The sequence below is a fragment of the Pleurodeles waltl genome, chromosome 2_1, assembly GCF_031143425.1.
Source record: "Pleurodeles waltl isolate 20211129_DDA chromosome 2_1, aPleWal1.hap1.20221129, whole genome shotgun sequence".
In the NCBI taxonomy this organism is placed as follows: Eukaryota; Metazoa; Chordata; class Amphibia; order Caudata; family Salamandridae; genus Pleurodeles; species Pleurodeles waltl.
This window is the reverse complement of record NC_090438.1, coordinates 770,285,006-770,303,212: the sequence shown is the minus strand read 5'-3', so window position 1 is coordinate 770,303,212 and position 18,207 is coordinate 770,285,006. Positions and strand designations below refer to the sequence as shown.

At 46.2% G+C, this 18,207-nt stretch overlaps 1 protein-coding gene across 4 annotated transcripts in view; it reads right to left on the bottom strand.

Annotated features, from left to right (window-relative positions):
* The window catches only part of LOC138268378 (serpin B6-like), a 163,183-nt gene that overhangs the window by 55,510 nt on the left and 89,466 nt on the right, over nt 1-18,207 (bottom strand). For all 4 annotated transcript variants that reach the window (XM_069217971.1, XM_069217956.1, XM_069217966.1 and 1 more), the window contains exon 5: nt 16,561-16,703. In XM_069217971.1, coding sequence (XP_069074072.1) covers nt 16,561-16,703 — 143 coding nt within the window. The remainder of the gene's footprint in view (nt 1-16,560; nt 16,704-18,207) is intronic.

Here is an 18,207-nt window from a genome sequence, read left to right as displayed (position 1 = left end):
AATGGTCCGCCTTCTTTCCCAATTCTTGGGGAGAAATTGGTCCTAGGTCTACCAGATGCTGATGCAGTTTATCATTGAAACAATTACTTAACAGGTGTTCTTTCACAAATAAATTGTACAGCCCATCATAATTACTTACACCACTGCCTTGAATCCAACCATCTAGTGTTTTTACTGAGTAGTCTACAAAGTCAACCCAGGTCTGGCTCGAGGATTTTTGAGCCCCCCTGAATCTAATCCTATACTCCTCAGTGGAGAATCCAAAGCCCTCAATCAGGGTACCCTTCATGAGGTCATAAGATTCTGCATCTTTTCCAGAGAGTGTGAGGAGTCTATCCCTACACTTTCCTGTGAACATTTCCCAAAGGAGAGCACCCCAGTGAGATCTGTTCACTTTTCTGGTTACACAAGCCCTCTCAAAAGCTGTGAACCATTTGGTGATGTCATCACCATCTTCATATTTAGTTACAATCCCTTTAGGGATTTTCAACATGTCAGGAGAATCTCTGACCCTATTTATGTTGCTGCCACCATTGATGGGTCCTAGGCCCATCTCTTGTCTTTCCCTCTCTATGGCTAGGATCTGTCTTTCCAAAGCCAATCTTTTGGCCATCCTGGCTAACTGGATGTCCTCTTCACTGGGGTTATCCTCAGTGATTTCAGAGTTATTGGTCCCTCCTGTGAGGGAACCAGCATCTCTGACTATTATTTGTGGAGTCAGGGCTTGTGTAGCCCTGCTCTCCCTAAGTAGGACTGGAGGGGGGGAATTTCCCTCCAAGTCACTATCTTCATCCTCTGAGTTGCCACCCTCAGAGGGGTTGGCCTTTTCAAACTCTGCCAAAAGCTCCTGGAGCTGTATTTTGGTAGGTTTGGGGCCTATTGTTATTTTCTTTAGTTTACAGAGTGACCTTAGCTCTCTCATCTGTAGATGGAGGTAAGGTGTGGTGTCGAGTTCCACCACAGTCACATCTGTGCTAGACATTTTGCTTCTAAAAGTTGGAATACTTTTTAAGAATCTACAACTAGTTCTAGGTTCTAATTCAAACTTTTACAAACTTTTAAACTCTAAAAGAAATGCTAAACAGGATCTAACACAAGGCCCTAGCAGGTCTTTTAAGAATTTAGAAAACTTTTCAAATTGCAAAAATCAATTTCTAATGACAATTTTGGAATTTGTCGTGTGATCAGGTATTGGCTGAGTAGTCCAGCAAATGCAAAGTCTTGTACCCCACCGCTGATCCACCAATGTAGGAAGTTGGCTCTGTATGTGCTATTTCAAAGTAAGGAATAGCATGCACAGAGTCCAAGGGTTCCCCTTAGAGGTAAAATAGTGGTAAAAATAGATAATACTAATGCTCTATTTTGTGGTAGTGTGGTCGAGCAGTAGGCTTATCCAAGGAGTAGTGTTAAGCATTTGTTGTACATACACATAGACAATAAATGAGGTACACACACTCAGAGACAAATCCAGCCAATAGGTTTTGTATAGAAAAATATCTTTTCTTAGTTTATTTTAAGAACCACAGCTTCAAATTTAACATGTAATATCTTGTTTGAAAGGTATTGCAGGTAAGTACATTAGGAACTTTGAATCATTTCAATTGCATGTATACTTTTCAAGTTACTCACAAATAGCTATTTCAAAAGTGGACACACTGCAATTTTCACAGTTCCTGGGGGAGGTAAGTTTTTGTTAGTTTTACCAGGTAAGTAAGACACTTACAGGGTTCAGTTCTTGGTCCAAGGTAGCCCACCGTTGGGGGTTCAGAGCAACCCCAAAGTTATCACACCAGCAGCTCAGGGCCGGTCAGGTGCAGAGTTCAAAGTGGTGCCCAAAACGCATAGGCTAGAATGGAGAGAAGGGGGTGCCCCGGTTCCGGTCTGCTTGCAGGTAAGTACCCGCGTCTTCGGAGGGCAGACCAGGGGGGTTTTGTAGGGCACCGGGGGGGGACACAAGCCCACCCAGAAATTTCACCCTCAGCAGCGCGGGGGCGGCCGGGTGCAGTGTAGAAACAAGCGTCGGGTTCGCAATGTTAGTCAATGAGAGATCAAGGGATCTCTTTAGCGCTGCAGGCAGGCAAGGGGGGGCTTCCTCGGGGAAACCTCTACTTGGACAAGGGAGAGGGACTCCTGGGGGTCACTTCTGCAGTGAAAGTCCGGTCCTTCAGGTCCTGGGGGCTGCGGGTGCAGGGTCTTTTCCAGGCGTCGGGACTTAGGTTTCAGAGAGTCGCGGTCAGGGGAAGCCTCGGGATTCCCTCTGCAGGCGGCGCTGTGGGGGCTCAGGGGGGACAGGTTTTGGTACTCACAGTCGTAGAGTAGTCCGGGGGTCCTCCCTGAGGTGTTGGTTCTCCACCAGCCGAGTCGGGGTCGCCGGGTGCAGTGTTGCAAGTCTCACGCTTCTTGCGGGGAGTTGCAGGGTTCTTTAAAGCTGCTTCTTGAAACAAAGTCGCAGTCTTTTTGGAGCAGGTCCGCTGTCCTCGGGAGTTTCTTGTCGTCGTCGAAGCAGGGCAGTCCTCAGAGGATTCAGAGGTCGCTGGTCCCTTTGGAAGGCGTCGCTGGAGCAGAGTTCTTTGGAAGGCAGGAGACAGGCCGGTGAGTTTCTGGAGCCAAGGCAGTTGTTGTCTTCTGGTCTTCCTCTGCAGGGGTTTTCAGCTGGGCAGTCCTTCTTCTTGTTGTTGCAGGAATCTAATTTTCTAGGGTTCAGGGTAGCCCTTAAATACTAAATTTAAGGGCGTGTTTAGGTCTGGGGGGTTAGTAGCCAATGGCTACTAGCCCTGAGGGTGGGTACACCCTCTTTGTGCCTCCTCCCAAGGGGAGGGGGTCACAATCCTAACCCTATTGGGGGAATCCTCCATCTGCAAGATGGAGGATTTCTAAAAGTTAGAGTCACCTCAGCTCAGGACACCTTAGGGGCTGTCCTGACTGGCAAGTGACTCCTCCTTGTTATTCTCATTATTTTCTCCGGCCTTGCCGCCAAAAGTGGGGGCCGGGCCGGAGGGGGCGGGCAACTCCACTAGCTGGAGTGTCCTGCGGTGCTGTGACAAAGGGGGGAGCCTTTGAGGCTCACCGCCAGGTGTTACAGCTCCTGCCTGGGGGAGGTGTTAGCATCTCCACCCAGTGCAGGCTTTGTTACTGGCCTCAGAGTGACAAAGGCACTCTCCCCATGGGGCCAGCAACATGTCTCTAGTGTGGCAGGCTGCTGGAACTAGTCAGCCTACACAGACAGTCGGTTAAGTTTCAGGGGGCACCTCTAAGGTGCCCTCTGGGGTGTATTTGGCAATAAAATGTACACTGGCATCAGTGTGCATTTATTGTGCTGAGAAGTTTGATACCAAACTTCCCAGTTTTCAGTGTAGCCATTATGGTGCTGTGGAGTTCGTGTTTGACAAACTCCCAGACCATATACTCTTATGGCTACCCTGCACTTACAATGTCTAAGGTTTTGTTTAGACACTGTAGGGGTACCATGCTCATGCACTGGTACCCTCACCTATGGTATAGTGCACCCTGCCTTAGGGCTGTAAGGCCTGCTAGAGGGGTGACTGACCTATACTTGCATAGGCAGTGAGAGGCTGGCATGGCACCCTGAGGGGAGTGCCATGTCGACTTACTCATTTTGTTCTCACTAGCACACACAAGCTGGCAAGCAGTGTGTCTGTGCTGAGTGAGAGGTCTCCAGGGTGGCATAAGACATGCTGCAGCCCTTAGAGACCTTCCTTGGCATCAGGGCCCTTGGTACTAGAAGTACCAGTTACAAGGGACTTATCTGGATGCCAGGGTCTGCCAATTGTGGATACAACAGTACAGGTTAGGGAAAGAACACTGGTGCTGGGGCCTGGTTAGCAGGCCTCAGCACACTTTCAATTGTAAACATAGCATCAGCAAAGGCAAAAAGTCAGGGGGCAACCATGCCAAGGAGGCATTTCCTTACAAGTGCCATATAGTGCAGTGGCATAGAGTGGAGTAGCACAGGTGTTCAGTGGCGGAAAGTGCAGTGTTGTAGAGTAGAGTGTCAGTGCAGTGGAGAAAAGTAGAGTGGCATAGAGAGCAGTGGTGTAAAAAGCAGTGATGCACAACAGAGTGCAGTGGCATACGCTGCAGAGAGAGTGCAGTTGTGGGGTGTGCATTTGCATAGAGTGCAGTGGTTAAGAGTAGAGTGGCATGGTACAGAATAGAGTAGAGGGACAGAGTGCAGTGGCATAGAGTATTTTGTTTCATAGTAGAGTGAAGTGGCATAGAGTTGAGTGGTGCAGGGTAGAATGAAGTTGATTGTTTATAGAAAGTTATATACTGCACGAAGTATTGTTTGAGATTGTGTCAATCAACCTACTAACGGAGCTGACTGAAGATCGTATGCTGTAACTAATGGGCACATGTTTCATTCACTTTGTTAGAAGTAAATAAGTTTTTTATGGATTTCATTTCAGTTATTGGCTTGAGAGGTATTGCCTGTTACTTTAATATCACTAGACTAGACAACCAGTTTATTTGTCGAATTCATTGTCACAACAGAGATTGCAATTGACTTTCACTACCTATCTTAGGTTGCCACATACTCGATGGAATTGAAGTAGAGGCTACTGCCTGGATTCCTTCCTCTTTCCCAAGTATCTATGAACTTGAAAGAAGTGGAGGAGAGGAAAGAGCTGCAGTGTTTCTTCAAGCCAGTATTCCTTGGCTCCATCCACAGTCCCAAGTCCATATGGAGACAGAGAGGTGCTGCAATGTCATGTGTACATGTCATCATTTACAGTGAGGCCCATGACTGTTTTTGCACGCAAGAATGTATAATGTAGTTCAAGTTCTCATGTTATTTTTCTCAACATACATCAGTATGACAAGGACACCCTCATGCTCCTCCTGGAAAAAGGCTACACGTACAACACCATGCTCTGTCTCAGCAGAGGGGGCATTCACTCACTCCAGAGAGGGTCATCGCCCCAAAGGACAATTGGCCAACATGGCCTTCATAAAACTTGGGCTGTGTTAATAGAGGGCTGCTGGTCCTTGCACAAGGTACACGATTCCTCTACTCCACATTACAGAATGGCAGATTATCTAGCTACTAATGATTAACAGAAGCAGGAACAAGAAATTCCAGCAACTATCATGTTAGCTTTTTTTAAAGTTCTTCGATCTTGCAAATGCTATAGTAAGTGTGATATGTGCCACTATTGTTTTGTATACATTATGTACTAGTTTGGCTTCTAACAAAAGCCTCAACTAGTCCAGATGTCTTATGTGAGTGCAGAGCAATAAGACATTTTACTATGGGCAGCATTTGCCAGGGCTTATCATTTTTTAGTAATAGAAAAGAGAATGTTTGTTTGTTTTTAAACATATTTTATTGTGTATCATTAAAGAAAAAAGAGCATCTTAATTATTGCACAATAATAGGACACATTTCCAATATTGATGAGAAACATGCAGGGGAGGGAAGCTAACCATCAAATACTGTTAAGTTCTGGGGTGAAAATATAAAGGGGGAAGAGGAGACCGGAAAACCAGTGGTAGCAAGATGCAGAGTTGGAGGTCAGTGGTATACAGAAAATATACAGTACTTCAGTCTACAGGGATAAAATACAGACCTCCCTATAGATCATCCCCAGTGGCACATTGGTCTTTTGGTCTAGGCAGCAATGGGCAACATCCAATCCACCAGGTCCTCTTTTACGTGTAATTCCTACAGACCTCTTTCTCTTTCACACAAAACTACTCTGCTACAATGCGGGTACAGAAGGTTCTGTGCCAACAGCATCCAATCCATCAGGTCCACCTATACTTACCCCTACAAACCTCTTTCACGCGAAATATCTCAGCTGCACTGCATTCGCGCATTACATATTTCAGCCATTCTACTACGCTGACACCATCCAGAATAAGCCACTTAATGATTCTTTTTATTTGAGATAAAAGTAAAGTTAGCAGGGCTGCCCTCTTTTGTGTTTGTTTTTCCTTTTGAAAAATGTTAGGCCTAGAAGGGGTTTGTAGTTAGTTGGAGCGGTGTGGCCATTGTCGAGAAGTCTCTCTCCAAACCCCCCACCCCACCCCAATTGCAAGGCAAGCAAAAGCTACTCCCAGGTCAAATATATGAATTTTTCCTCTAAATCCCTGCACTAGGGATTTTGTTTAACATCTTTGGGGTACTGCTGGATCGATTCAGTACTTTGAATTGTAGATTATTGAATCTAGTGATGCTCGTTGAGGACTTCATATGATCTAAATCTTTACTCCATGGCAATGGTGTAGGAAGTTGGCTCTGTATGTGCTATTTCAAAGTAAGGAATAGCATGCACAGAGTCCAAGGGTTCCCCTTAGAGGTAAAATAGTGGTAAAAGAGATAATACTAATGCTCTATTTTGTGGTAGTGTGGTCGAGCAGTAGGCTTATCCAAGGAGTAGTGTTAATCATTTGTTGTACATACACATAGACAATAAATGAGGTACACACACTCAGAGACAAATCCAGCCAATAGGTTTTGTTATAGAAAAATATCTTTTCTTAGTTTATTTTAAGAACCACAGGTTCAAATTTAACATGTAATATCTTGTTTGAAAGGTATTGCAGGTAAGTACATTAGGAACTTTGAATCATTTCAATTGCATGTATACTTTTCAAGTTATTGACAAATAGCTACTTTAAAAGTGGACACAGTGCAATTTTCACAGTTCCTGGGGGAGGTACATTTTTGTTAGTTTTACCAGGTAAGTAAGACACTTACAGGGTTCAGTTCTTGGTCCAAGGTAGCCCACCGTTGGGGGTTCAGAGCAACCCCAAAGTCACCACACCAGCAGCTCAGGGCCGGTCAGGTGCAGAGTTCAAAGTGGTGCCCAAAACGCATAGGCTAGAATGGAGAGAAGGGGGTGCCCCGGTTCCGGTCTGCTTGCAGGTAAGTACCCGCGTCTTCGGAGGGCAGACCAGGGGGGTTTTGTAGGGCACCGGGGGGGACACAAGCCCACACAGAAATTTCACCCTCAGCGGCGCGGGGGCGGCCGGGTGCAGTGTAGAGACAAGCGTCGGGTTCGCAATGTTAGTCTATAAGAGAGCTCGGGATCTCTTCAGCGCTGCAGGCAGGCAAAGGGGGGGGGTTCCTCGGGGAAACCTCCACTTGGGCAAGGGAGAGGGACTCCTGGGGGTCACTTCTCCAGTGAAAGTTCGGTCCTTCAGGTCCTGGGGGCTGCGGGTGCAGGGTCTCTCCCAGGCGTCGGGACTTAGGATTCAAAGAGTCGCGGTCAGGGGAAGCCTCGGGATTCCCTCTGCAGGCGGCGCTGTGGGAGCTCAGGGGGGACAGGTTTTGGTACTCACAGTCTTAGAGTAGTCCTGGGGTCCCTCCTGAGGTGTTGGATCTCCACCAGCCGAGTCGGGGTCGCCGGGTGCAGTGTTGCAAGTCTCACGCTTCTTGCGGGGAACTTGCAGGGTTCTTTCAAAGCTGCTGGAAACAAAGTTGCAGCCTTTCTTGGAGCAGGTCCGCTGTCCTCTGGAGTTTCTTGTCTTTTCGAAGCAGGGGCAGTCCTCAGAGGATGTCGAGGTCGCTGGTCCCTTTGGAAGGCGTCGCTGGAGCAGGATCTTTGGAAGGCAGGAGACAGGCCGGTGAGTTTCTGGAGCCAAGGCAGTTGTCGTCTTCTGGTCTTCCTCTGCAGGGGTTTTCAGCTAGGCAGTCCTTCTTCTTGTAGTTGCAGGAATCTAATTTTCTAGGGTTCAGGGTAGCCCTTAAATACTAAATTTAAGGGCGTGTTTAGGTCTGGGGGGTTAGTAGCCAATGGCTACTAGCCCTGAGGGTGGGTACACCCTCTTTGTGCCTCCTCCCAAGGGGAGGGGGTCACAATCCTAACCCTATTGGGGGAATCCTCCATCTGCAAGATGGAGGATTTCTAAAAGTCAGAGTCACCTCAGCTCAGGACACCTTAGGGGCTGTCCTGACTGGCCAGTGACTCCTCCTTGTTGCTTTCTTTGTTCCCTCCAGCCTTGCCGCCAAAAGTGGGGGCCGTGGCCGGAGGGGGCGGGCAACTCCACTAAGCTGGAGTGCCCTGCTGGGCTGTGACAAAGGGGTGAGCCTTTGAGGCTCACCGCCAGGTGTTACAGCTCCTGCCTGGGGGAGGTGTTAGCATCTCCACCCAGTGCAGGCTTTGTTACTGGCCTCAGAGTGACAAAGGCACTCTCCCCATGGGGCCAGCAACATGTCTCTAGTGTGGCAGGCTGCTGGAACTAGTCAGCCTACACAGACAGTCGGTTAAGTTTCAGGGGGCACCTCTAAGGTGCCCTCTGGGGTGTATTTTGCAATAAAATGTACACTGGCATCAGTGTGCATTTATTGTGCTGAGAAGTTTGATACCAAACTTCCCAGTTTTCAGTGTAGCCATTATGGTGCTGTGGAGTTCGTGTTTGACAAACTCCCAGACCATATACTCTTATGGCTACCCTGCACTTACAATGTCTAAGGTTTTGTTTAGACACTGTAGGGGTACCATGCTCATGCACTGGTACCCTCACCTATGGTATAGTGCACCCTGCCTTAGGGCTGTAAGGCCTGCTAGAGGGGTGTCTTACCTATACTGCATAGGCAGTGAGAGGCTGGCATGGCACCCTGAGGGGAGTGCCATGTCGACTTACTCGTTTTGTCCTCACTAGCACACACAAGCTGGCAAGCAGTGTGTCTGTGCTGAGTGAGAGGTCTCCAGGGTGGCATAAGACATGCTGCAGCCCTTAGAGACCTTCCTTGGCATCAGGGCCCTTGGTACTAGAAGTACCAGTTACAAGGGACTTATCTGGATGCCAGGGTCTGCCAATTGTGGATACAAAAGTACAGGTTAGGGAAAGAACACTGGTGCTGGGGCCTGGTTAGCAGGCCTCAGCACACTTTCAATTGTAAACATAGCATCAGCAAAGGCAAAAAGTCAGGGGGCAACCATGCCAAGGAGGCATTTCCTTACAAATGGTAATTTGCTATATTTATTTATCAGATGTCTACCAGTAAAATAAATTACTTAACAGTGTTTTTACCACATGTAATTTAACCACAGGACACCTTGAAGTCTCTTGTATCACCATCAATTGTCTTTGCTAAAAAAAAATAAAGAAAAAATAGGTGGAGGCCTTGCTTCAGTGTGGTGCTACTTATACCACATTCTGCAGCAAGTAAAATAGGTAGGATTGATATTTCGGCAGGTGTAATACTATTCTTGCTGCAAGAAGTAGCATACAATTCTTTCATCTCTAAATACTCGTATCGTGTAAGCTACTGATGCACTCTTAGCATGGCATCGGGTTCAACTTTAGTATGGTAGGTTTCTATTGAGTGATCTACACTAGTAGTTCTGTTTCCTGGGGGTTCCGCAACACATACTCTGGGGATCAGTGGCTATTTAAAAAATTAAGTGATTTACGCAGCTTAAAAAAAATATATGTACATGACAAAGTAAAATAAAGAAATGAAAAGTTTAACTTGCTTGGTAAAGCTCGTCTTCTCTCTCAGACGGCCCTGCCTCAACGCAGACCAACTTCCACAACTGCATGAAGAACGTGGCAGCCTGATGAAGGTCAACACAGACAAAAGTTGAAGTTCTGATCTTTGGCAAACACACAGCTCTCTGGAATGACTGCTAGTGCCCATCAGAACTTGGACCCACCTTCATGCTGAAAACCCACGCCCGCCACCTCGGCTCATTCTCAACAACAAACTCTCCATGAATTGTCAGTTCAATGCAATCTCCTCAGCCTGCTTTCACACGCTCTGCATGCTCTGCAAAACTTTGGAGTGGCTTCCCATCAACACCAGGAAAACTGACACAGGCCCTCATAACCAGCATACTGGACAATGATGTAACACACTCTATGCAGGCACCACTACCGAACTCATGCAAAGACTCCAGACAAACCAGGACGCAGCCTCCAGACCTATCCTTGGATCAACCAAAAGAACCCACATTATCCAGCACCTGAAACACCTCCAATGGCTCCTGGTCCAGAAGAAAGGCAATTGCAAGATCCTGACCCACACCTACAAAGCCCTCCACAACCAAGGACCCACCTACATGAACCACTGCCTTTATTTCCACCAACCACCCATGAACCTCTGCCCAGCACACCTCGCCCTTGCATAGATATCACGCATACATGGCTGCCGCGCCGGAGGACTCTTCTCCCATCTCGCTGCCAAAGCCTGAAAATCAACGACTGTATTTTTTTGTAAACTAAACATATAAATGCCCTATTTTGTCTACTTGTTTGGGGTATATTTGTTTATATATTTTTTTTTGGGGGGGGTTTGAGGCTCGAATCACTGCTTAGGCGAAGGTCTCCTGACTTCCAGTAGTGATTCATTGAGGGGGCAAAAGAAGTCAAAAAGTTAAGAACTACTGATCTACAGCATTGTCACATACTTCCTATTCAACCTGTACATAGGTCTACTGCTGTGCTGCAAATACCAATTTGCATGTATTTACCTGGGTGATAATCACAAGCTACATTCCCACATAATAAAAGGTAGGTACAACTGGTAATGACTGTCTTTGTTTATGGGCTATATGACGACATATTGTGGTGGGCAATAGATGGCGGTCCTTAACAGCATTTCTGTAAGAGAGAACAAAGCAATCCATCAAACAGAAGGGCATAATTAAGAATAAATCTAAAAAGTGTCTTGAATTGCTAACTCTGTTAAAAACTCTATTTCTCTGAATTTCTACGTGGTTCAATACCAGATAATCTGGATCTACTTAAAATGTCAAACAAGCCGTGTGAGATCCAAGAAAAAAATATACATTAGTAAAGGCAGAAAAAAAGAACACCAAAGAATGGATGAGAAGGATGGAGAAAACCACCCTGTTAAGGGTTCATCAAGTTCTGCAGCATGCAGAGATCTGAAGAGCCTAGACCAGGTCCAGAATGCCCCAACATTAAGTTGCAGTAATTATGTGGCATGTTTGCACTTTTGGAAGGTTCTGAGGAACCTGTAACCATATGAAACTGGAGGCAAATCACATAGGCCTGTGCACACAAGTAGTGAGTGTTCATTAAGAAGTCCTTCCCATCACGTTCCTTGTAGGACTCTAACGCAAAGGCACCCATCTGTCAAATTAAGCAGGTCACAAGCAAGAGGGACAGGACAACCTGGTGGAGGTCTTACTTGTAAGGCAAGAGAGTAAATCTGAACATCCAGGACATCTGCCAAATAAGTGGGTAGCAAAGAGCGTCTACTGCTCAGAAGCTTCTTAAAACGGAAGGCTGCCTGACTAGCTGACAGAAAACACGCAAAGGGTGTTGCCAGTAGGTAAACAACAGCCCCAGAACACTGAGGTGATGAAATCTGTCGTCTTCCGAACATGTGAATTCCCAATCCCGTAACAAAATTCATACATTTCTATTGTAATAACAACTTTCAGGGGCAGAGAGGAAAAAAGATAACCCTTTGATAGGATTTTCTCCATTACCAATCACCCAAGGACCTGAAACAGCTGTCTGAAAAATCAGATTCTAAGGTAGACTTTCCTGTTGTTACCCTGTTCGATTCACAAATTCATAAGTTAGAGAATTGAGTGGTGCCATGAAGACACTGTGTTCTTGAGAAGGAAAGGGCTTTTCTGGAGGAGACAGCTAAAATGAGCGTGTGAGGGCTTTCACATGGCAGAAGAGGCCACACTGAGTCTTCGTTCTTTTGGTTGTCTCTACAGCACACACCCCTCATGAGGGCCATACAATGACAAAAAAGGACTCAAATAATGCTGTATATGGAATTTCCTTTGACTGGCGACTGCCTATTTTGAGACTTTGGAATGAACCTTGGAGTGCTGCTCAGACCAAAATAGAATATTTTGGTCTGAAAAGGAATTCTTGGTGCTACAAATCTCACCTCTTTCTAATTCGAACCCTTACAGAGATAAGAAAGTAGGCAATAATATACACCACAACACATACACAGTCTCTTGGCAAAAGAGCTGGCAAGATCCACACCTCCATTACCATGTCAAAAGTCTCTCTGGAAAGAAAACGTTTGAACAAATAGAGTTCCAACAGTGTGCATAGAGTTTTTTGACTCATGATTGAACGAGCTCAGTGTGGGAATAACATTTATAGCTCTTAGCTGCAGGAGTTTCCTGAGTCCTGGCAACAATGCCACAAGATTGGATGAACAGGAGAAGAGGTGGAGAGGGGAACACAATGATGACTGAAATCCTGCCCATCCAAAGACATGAACCAAGGGACCTTTGTGATCTACTTTCCGGGCTAAGCTGCGACAGGCCTCTCTCTCTACCATATCTCCTCTGTATCAATGGTGGACGATGCCTATAGAACATTAAGTTCTCTGTCTCTTGGTCAGAAAGAAGCAGAAAACAAGCGCTTATCTGCTCTTCTCTGCTTTTGTCTCTGCACGATTTAATACATCAGACCATGCATGATGAGAACCTTTAAAATACTTCTGAGGATGTGGATCTGTAAATACTGGTGATGGGAGAGCAAGCCACAAAGCGGAGGGGTGGGAAGAACATGAAGATCATGAGTCCCACATCTCAATTCTTGGGACCAGGAAGGCAATCCTATTACTGAGAGAATGAATTGTCATGTCCCCCTGTAGTGGGTGCTTATATATGAACAGCGTTAGTTCCTCAGGGGGAGGCGCTCAGCAGTCTTGGCCAACAGCTCAGTCAAATATGCATCCCATGCATCTAATGGGGACTGTGCTCCTAGCATCCAGCCCAAACAATCCGCTGTCCAAAAAAAGGGACGTAACCTAGAATTACCCAAGAGAAGATCAATTCTCATTTGAAGTTGGTAGATCGGTTAGAAATTAGAACATTCACGCTCGTGGTGATGTTAGGAGCGCCAAATATCGAGCAGTCTACTAGGGGCCAAACAGTCTGCTAAAGAGTGGTCAATTTTATGCACTTGTGCGCCATGCAATGGGGATGTGGACCGGACTAGGTCGATATCCTTCACAGAATTAAATTAAACTCTAACCCCCCAGGCTCTGAGCCAGTAGGTTGTGAAGAAATGTAAGGGAAAGGGAATCAAAGAAATTAGGTTAGCCAGAGTTGGGCACATACAGCGCCACCAGTGAGAGAGGTGCACTCCCTAGTTGGACATTGTTTAACATGAACTGCCCCTCTGGATCCACTCTCTGGTGCACTATATGAAGGGGGACTGCAGGTGCCAGCCATCTAGTGTATGCTGAATAAGCAGTACCTACTGCCTGACCCCTCCATCGATGCTGAAAGCGATGCTGTCATGTGCATTTCCTAAAGATAGGCAATGTGGATGTGTCTACGTCCCAGGTATGAGTACACCTGGTGATGCCGCCTAAAAGTTCCCAACCCCTGCACACTCCAGGGCAAAACATTATAGACAGGAGGAGAATAGGCAATTCCTATTATCATCTACTAGACAGTGAGACACTCTTCCGTCCAAGATCCACCCCATTCACAGCAACGCACCCCCACCTCTCCCAAGCAACCCACCTGCAATTGACCACAGACAAGAGAATGGGACAGAAAAATACAGCAAAACAAATTGTAAACCCAACTCCCCACCCCAGGTCAAGACAAGAACTAGCCCATAACCAAGAACGCCGCATCAAACAACGTGAATAGAACCAAATTCACTAAGGTTGTGGAGGTAGAGGGTTCAGACGGAATAAGGACAGCCGTCGCTTAGCACACCCACCTTATGCCGTTTACAGCAAACCTCTTGTTCATGCAGCACAAATAGTGCCCCAGCAATTGCAACAAAAGGATATAGAGCCCTTGTTCAGATCACTAGCTCAGCAGTCATTGGGTCAAGGATGGGTCCGCTCATAGTTTAGGGGGGATAACCATCAGGCTCTGCTCTTTGTTTCCTTCTAGTGTGGACAGAGGTTGTGTGGGAGCGATGGTGGGATGGGTGTGGCGAGATTCCAGTTTGGCCACCACCAGAGCCTGTTTATTCATAGCTTACTCCCACATCGGCTACCCTGTAGGGGGGAAGAGGGGGCGAGTACAGCATCACTGCCATGAGGTATATCATTGTAACCTCTTCCCACCAGCGTTTGCCATATCTCGTGGCAGTGGGGACACCCCATTTATCTACAACCATTCCCAAGGTCCAGCAGGAGATGTAAAGAAGTGGGTAATACCAGAGTCCAGGAACTGCAGTTTGGGGCAAACATCAGAATAATGTAGGTCCATCTGGAGGACAGGCATAAAGGAGCTGAGCTGAGACTGTTTAGTCTGGATATTCACAGAGCTATTCTCAATTTGCCAGGGTCCCTTCATGTGAGCAACTTGTAGTATATGTTTTTGATCCCAGCAATTAAAGTAATTAAAGAGTCTCGCCCCCATTGATCTCGGGGGTAACCCAGGAGGGGGCTGTCTGACAGGTACTGTATGAGCCCACTCCACTGAGAAGAAGGGGGATCGTTGTCCATCAAGGACAGTGTGAAGCAGCCAGTCCTCTAAAAAGAGGTTCATATTCTAGCCCTTTGGTTAATACGGAAGCCCTATTAGAGGAATATTATTGTGCCTTGACCTGCCCTCAGCATCGTTTGCACAGGCAAGTATCAATGTTACCTCTGCTTGAAGAGTCTGTAGTAAAGCCTGCATATCTGACATAGAAGGGTGCAGGCCTGCCAGGACAGATTCATTGGCTTCCACTTGATATCTAATTTTGGCTTGATCTGCTCCAAGTAAACATCTTAATTGTGAGGGCATCTAGTTTGGGGTAAAGCGTGACGTTAACATCCCTATATGGTCCCCAGGAGCTCATCAAATCTGCTCATGGCGCCAGCTCCAGCAATTACTTTGCAACTGTCGTCTGCCCGTGAGGATCCCACAGTTTGTTATGGGAGTAACATTCCCCCCCCCTTTAAGACCTTGCTGTTTGACCGTGTTTGCTACAGCATAGTTAGGAGTGTCCCCCAAGCATGAATGTAGGGCTGAGTACAAATGTGATCGCACAATACACTGCCACGGACCACCACTCCACCCCAGGCTGAGTAGGTAGTGTCAACCCAAAGGGAACGGGTCCATTCTCAATTAGAAGCGGAGTGGGGGCACATGTTTTGTAAAGAGTCCTCCTCAACAGCAAGGATATACTAAGTAGGCAAGGGAGGGACTCCAGCCCAATTCCAAAATTACAAAGTGAGAGGGCCCATAGCAAAATAAAATCACTCCTTACTGAATGAGATCCTAGTGTCCTATTTGGTAGAGGGTTTTTCCCTCTCACCTCCATGATGGCCCCTGCATCAGCAGTCAAACACTGTGTGTATATTCCATGCTATGGTGAATAAGGGACACCAACCTCCTCTCATGTAGTGTTCGTGATCGTTACTCTGCTGCACAGGCCGCTCCCTTTTGGCAAGCGGAGTGCCTCAGCAGAGGTTATGTAAGAGCAATGTCCTGAATTTGCACCCCTCGTCAGCACAGTTTCCTCAGCGGGAAGAGTGGTGAGGTCCTCATCAGTGGAGCGCACTGTTTTCGGAGCACGCAGCCCCTGATCTTGCCAGGTGCACAAGCACACCTACCTGGGGGTCCCGCAACCCACCTCTACCCCTGCAAGTCCCCTGTGGTTGCTGCTTGCCATGCAGCACCAACTCGGCAGCAGCCAGGCTTCAAGGGGAGTAGCCAGGAGAGGCCAGTGTAGAGTCAATGGGGGACAACAACATGAAGGTAGACCCTGATTCCAATAGCACCAGCTGCCGTGACCTTTGCCCCAGCGGTTGTCACACCATGTCACAGCTCCCAGGCACAACCAAGGGAAAAGTGGGGAGCCCCTGGTACCAGCTCTTAGAGGGGGAGTCCTTCACACGATGCCTTCTCCTGAATTTCTGTGCTTCCAGGGAGTCATCACCCGCTGTGTAGCTCTTGGGAGCGACAATCGTTCCTCAATGAGAAGGGTAGGAAAGACCTGTGCAGCCTCAGCGAAGACCGGTGTCAGTAGGCAGGCGTCGCTCTCAATTCTTCTGGCAGTTACTCTTCCAAATCCAGTGGGTGACTCAGTGCCTCTGCATGTAGATGCGATTGAGGAGTAAGGAGGCCAGAAGGTGGGTAAAGGGAGGCCCAGTGCAGCAGGATGCTTGTAGGCGGGCATGGTGCGCCAAGCTCAATCATAGTGCATTGGTCTCTTTGGCCATAACCACCGAAAAGTTAGACCATTAGTACTGTATGTTATCATAGTAACGTCAAAACCCCAATGATCTGTTCAACTCCTCTTTTGTCAAAGATGCCATCTGTCACCTCATCAAAATGCAGACCAGGCTGCATTGTCGGCAAGCATGTATTAAAGTTTCCCAACCAGTATTTGTGAATGTGTTGAGAACAGCCAAGATTTTATAAACAATGCAGACACTCTAACAGATAGCTCATCTTTTAGTAGCCCGTCCTTCTGAGTTAAAGATCGCAAAGATGAATAATCGCAACACCTATTGTTTACAATGTCAACATTGTTAGAGTCAAAGATAGGAACTGTACTGAAAATTAGCAGCACTGAGAATTACTGTATCCTCCAACAGCAGACCACAACTTAGAACATTTTTGCAGTATACGTTTTAATTGAAGAGTGAAATATTTTGCACATATACAATACACTGCTTACCTTGTTAATTCTGAATGGCATTTCTTTAGTAAGATCTTTCTTGAACTGGTCTGCCCAGTTTCCTTTGAAGTAGATTGCATTCACCAGGACTAATTTGGTAAGTGAATCAAGTGTTCCCTGTCCCAAAAGGTTCTGGATTTTGCCTAATGGAAGACATGAAGACATTAAATTAAACAGATTTTTCAGAATACCTTCTTACAGAGGTTTTTAACCTACTGACGTCATAGGACTTCCACTGAATTACTACTTGAAGCTAGGGACCCCAGCCTAAGCAATATCTACAATTTGAACCACAAAACAATGCATTAAAGTGTAGAAACAAGCATACATCAAACACTGAAATTATAAAATAATTTAATTAACAAAAATATATATTTTTTTAAATCATTTAATGACAAACTGATTTCGAAAAGCTGTAACTTTCTCATGTATTTCTGAAAGAAGAAGCAACAGGCTAGACTGTAGCCTATCACTTTGTCTATTTTGACCCTAATGAATGCCATGGGGGTGGGGTCGCAAAAAGTGTTTTTCCACAAATCCATTTTTCTATAGACTTCATATAGCGAATTGAATGACATTTGGCAGGAATATACTTGGTGTGTAGGTGATCTTTTGCGGTAACAGAGGCACGAAGGGTACTATTTTTAAAGTTTTAGGGCATTAAAACTTAGTTATATCACAGGCTACAAAATACTGTGCAATTTTACAAAATACCACAAAATTACAGCGGTATTTCATTGTACATGCCAATGAGAAAGCAGTATATGACTAATTAATGGCTGCCTTTACAAAAGTAAAAGACAACTATGTTGTTTCACCAGACTTTGACTGGGTTCTGAGTAGTAGTAAACATTATTTTGTATATTATTCACTACCTATTACCACTCTAATAAAGTGGAAACATGTAGGGAAATGTATTTATATTTCACCAATATTGTGTACTAGAGTGTTTTTTTTAATTTTTGGATGTTTGTTATGTTGCTTTTACTACCACAGTATTTCCTAGGAACTAGAGTGGAACTCTAAACTTTTTTTTTTAAATATAGAAAAATACAAATAACTATACAACCTAATATTTACCTACATCTAAGGCCATAACCCCATAACCCAGAATACAGCCACAGTGTTGTAAAAGCCAGGTGCCTCCCTTTATTTTTGGAAAGGTAGCCATTAGCCAATCATATACTGTAAGGAAATGCCTCCTTGGCATGGTTACCCCCTGACTTATTGCCGTTGCTGATGTCAAGTTATGATTTGAAAGTGTGCTGAGGCCTCCTAACCAGGGCCCAGCACCAGTGTTCTTTCCCTAACCTGTACCTTTGTTTCCACAATTGGCACACCCTGGCATCCAGGTAAGTCCCTTGTAACTGGTACCCCTGGTATCAAGGGCCCTGATGCCAGGGAAGGTCTCTAAGGACTGCAGCATGTCTTATGCCACCCTGGGGACCCCTCACCCAGCACAGACACACTGCTTGCCAGCTTGTGTGTGCTGGTGGGGAGAAAATGACTAAGTCGACATGGCACTCCCCTCAGGGTGCCATGCCAACCTCACACTGCCTATGGCATAGGTAAGTCACCCCTCTAGCAGGCCTTACAGCCCTAAGGCAGGGTGCACTATACCATAGGTGAGGGCATAGGTGCATGAGC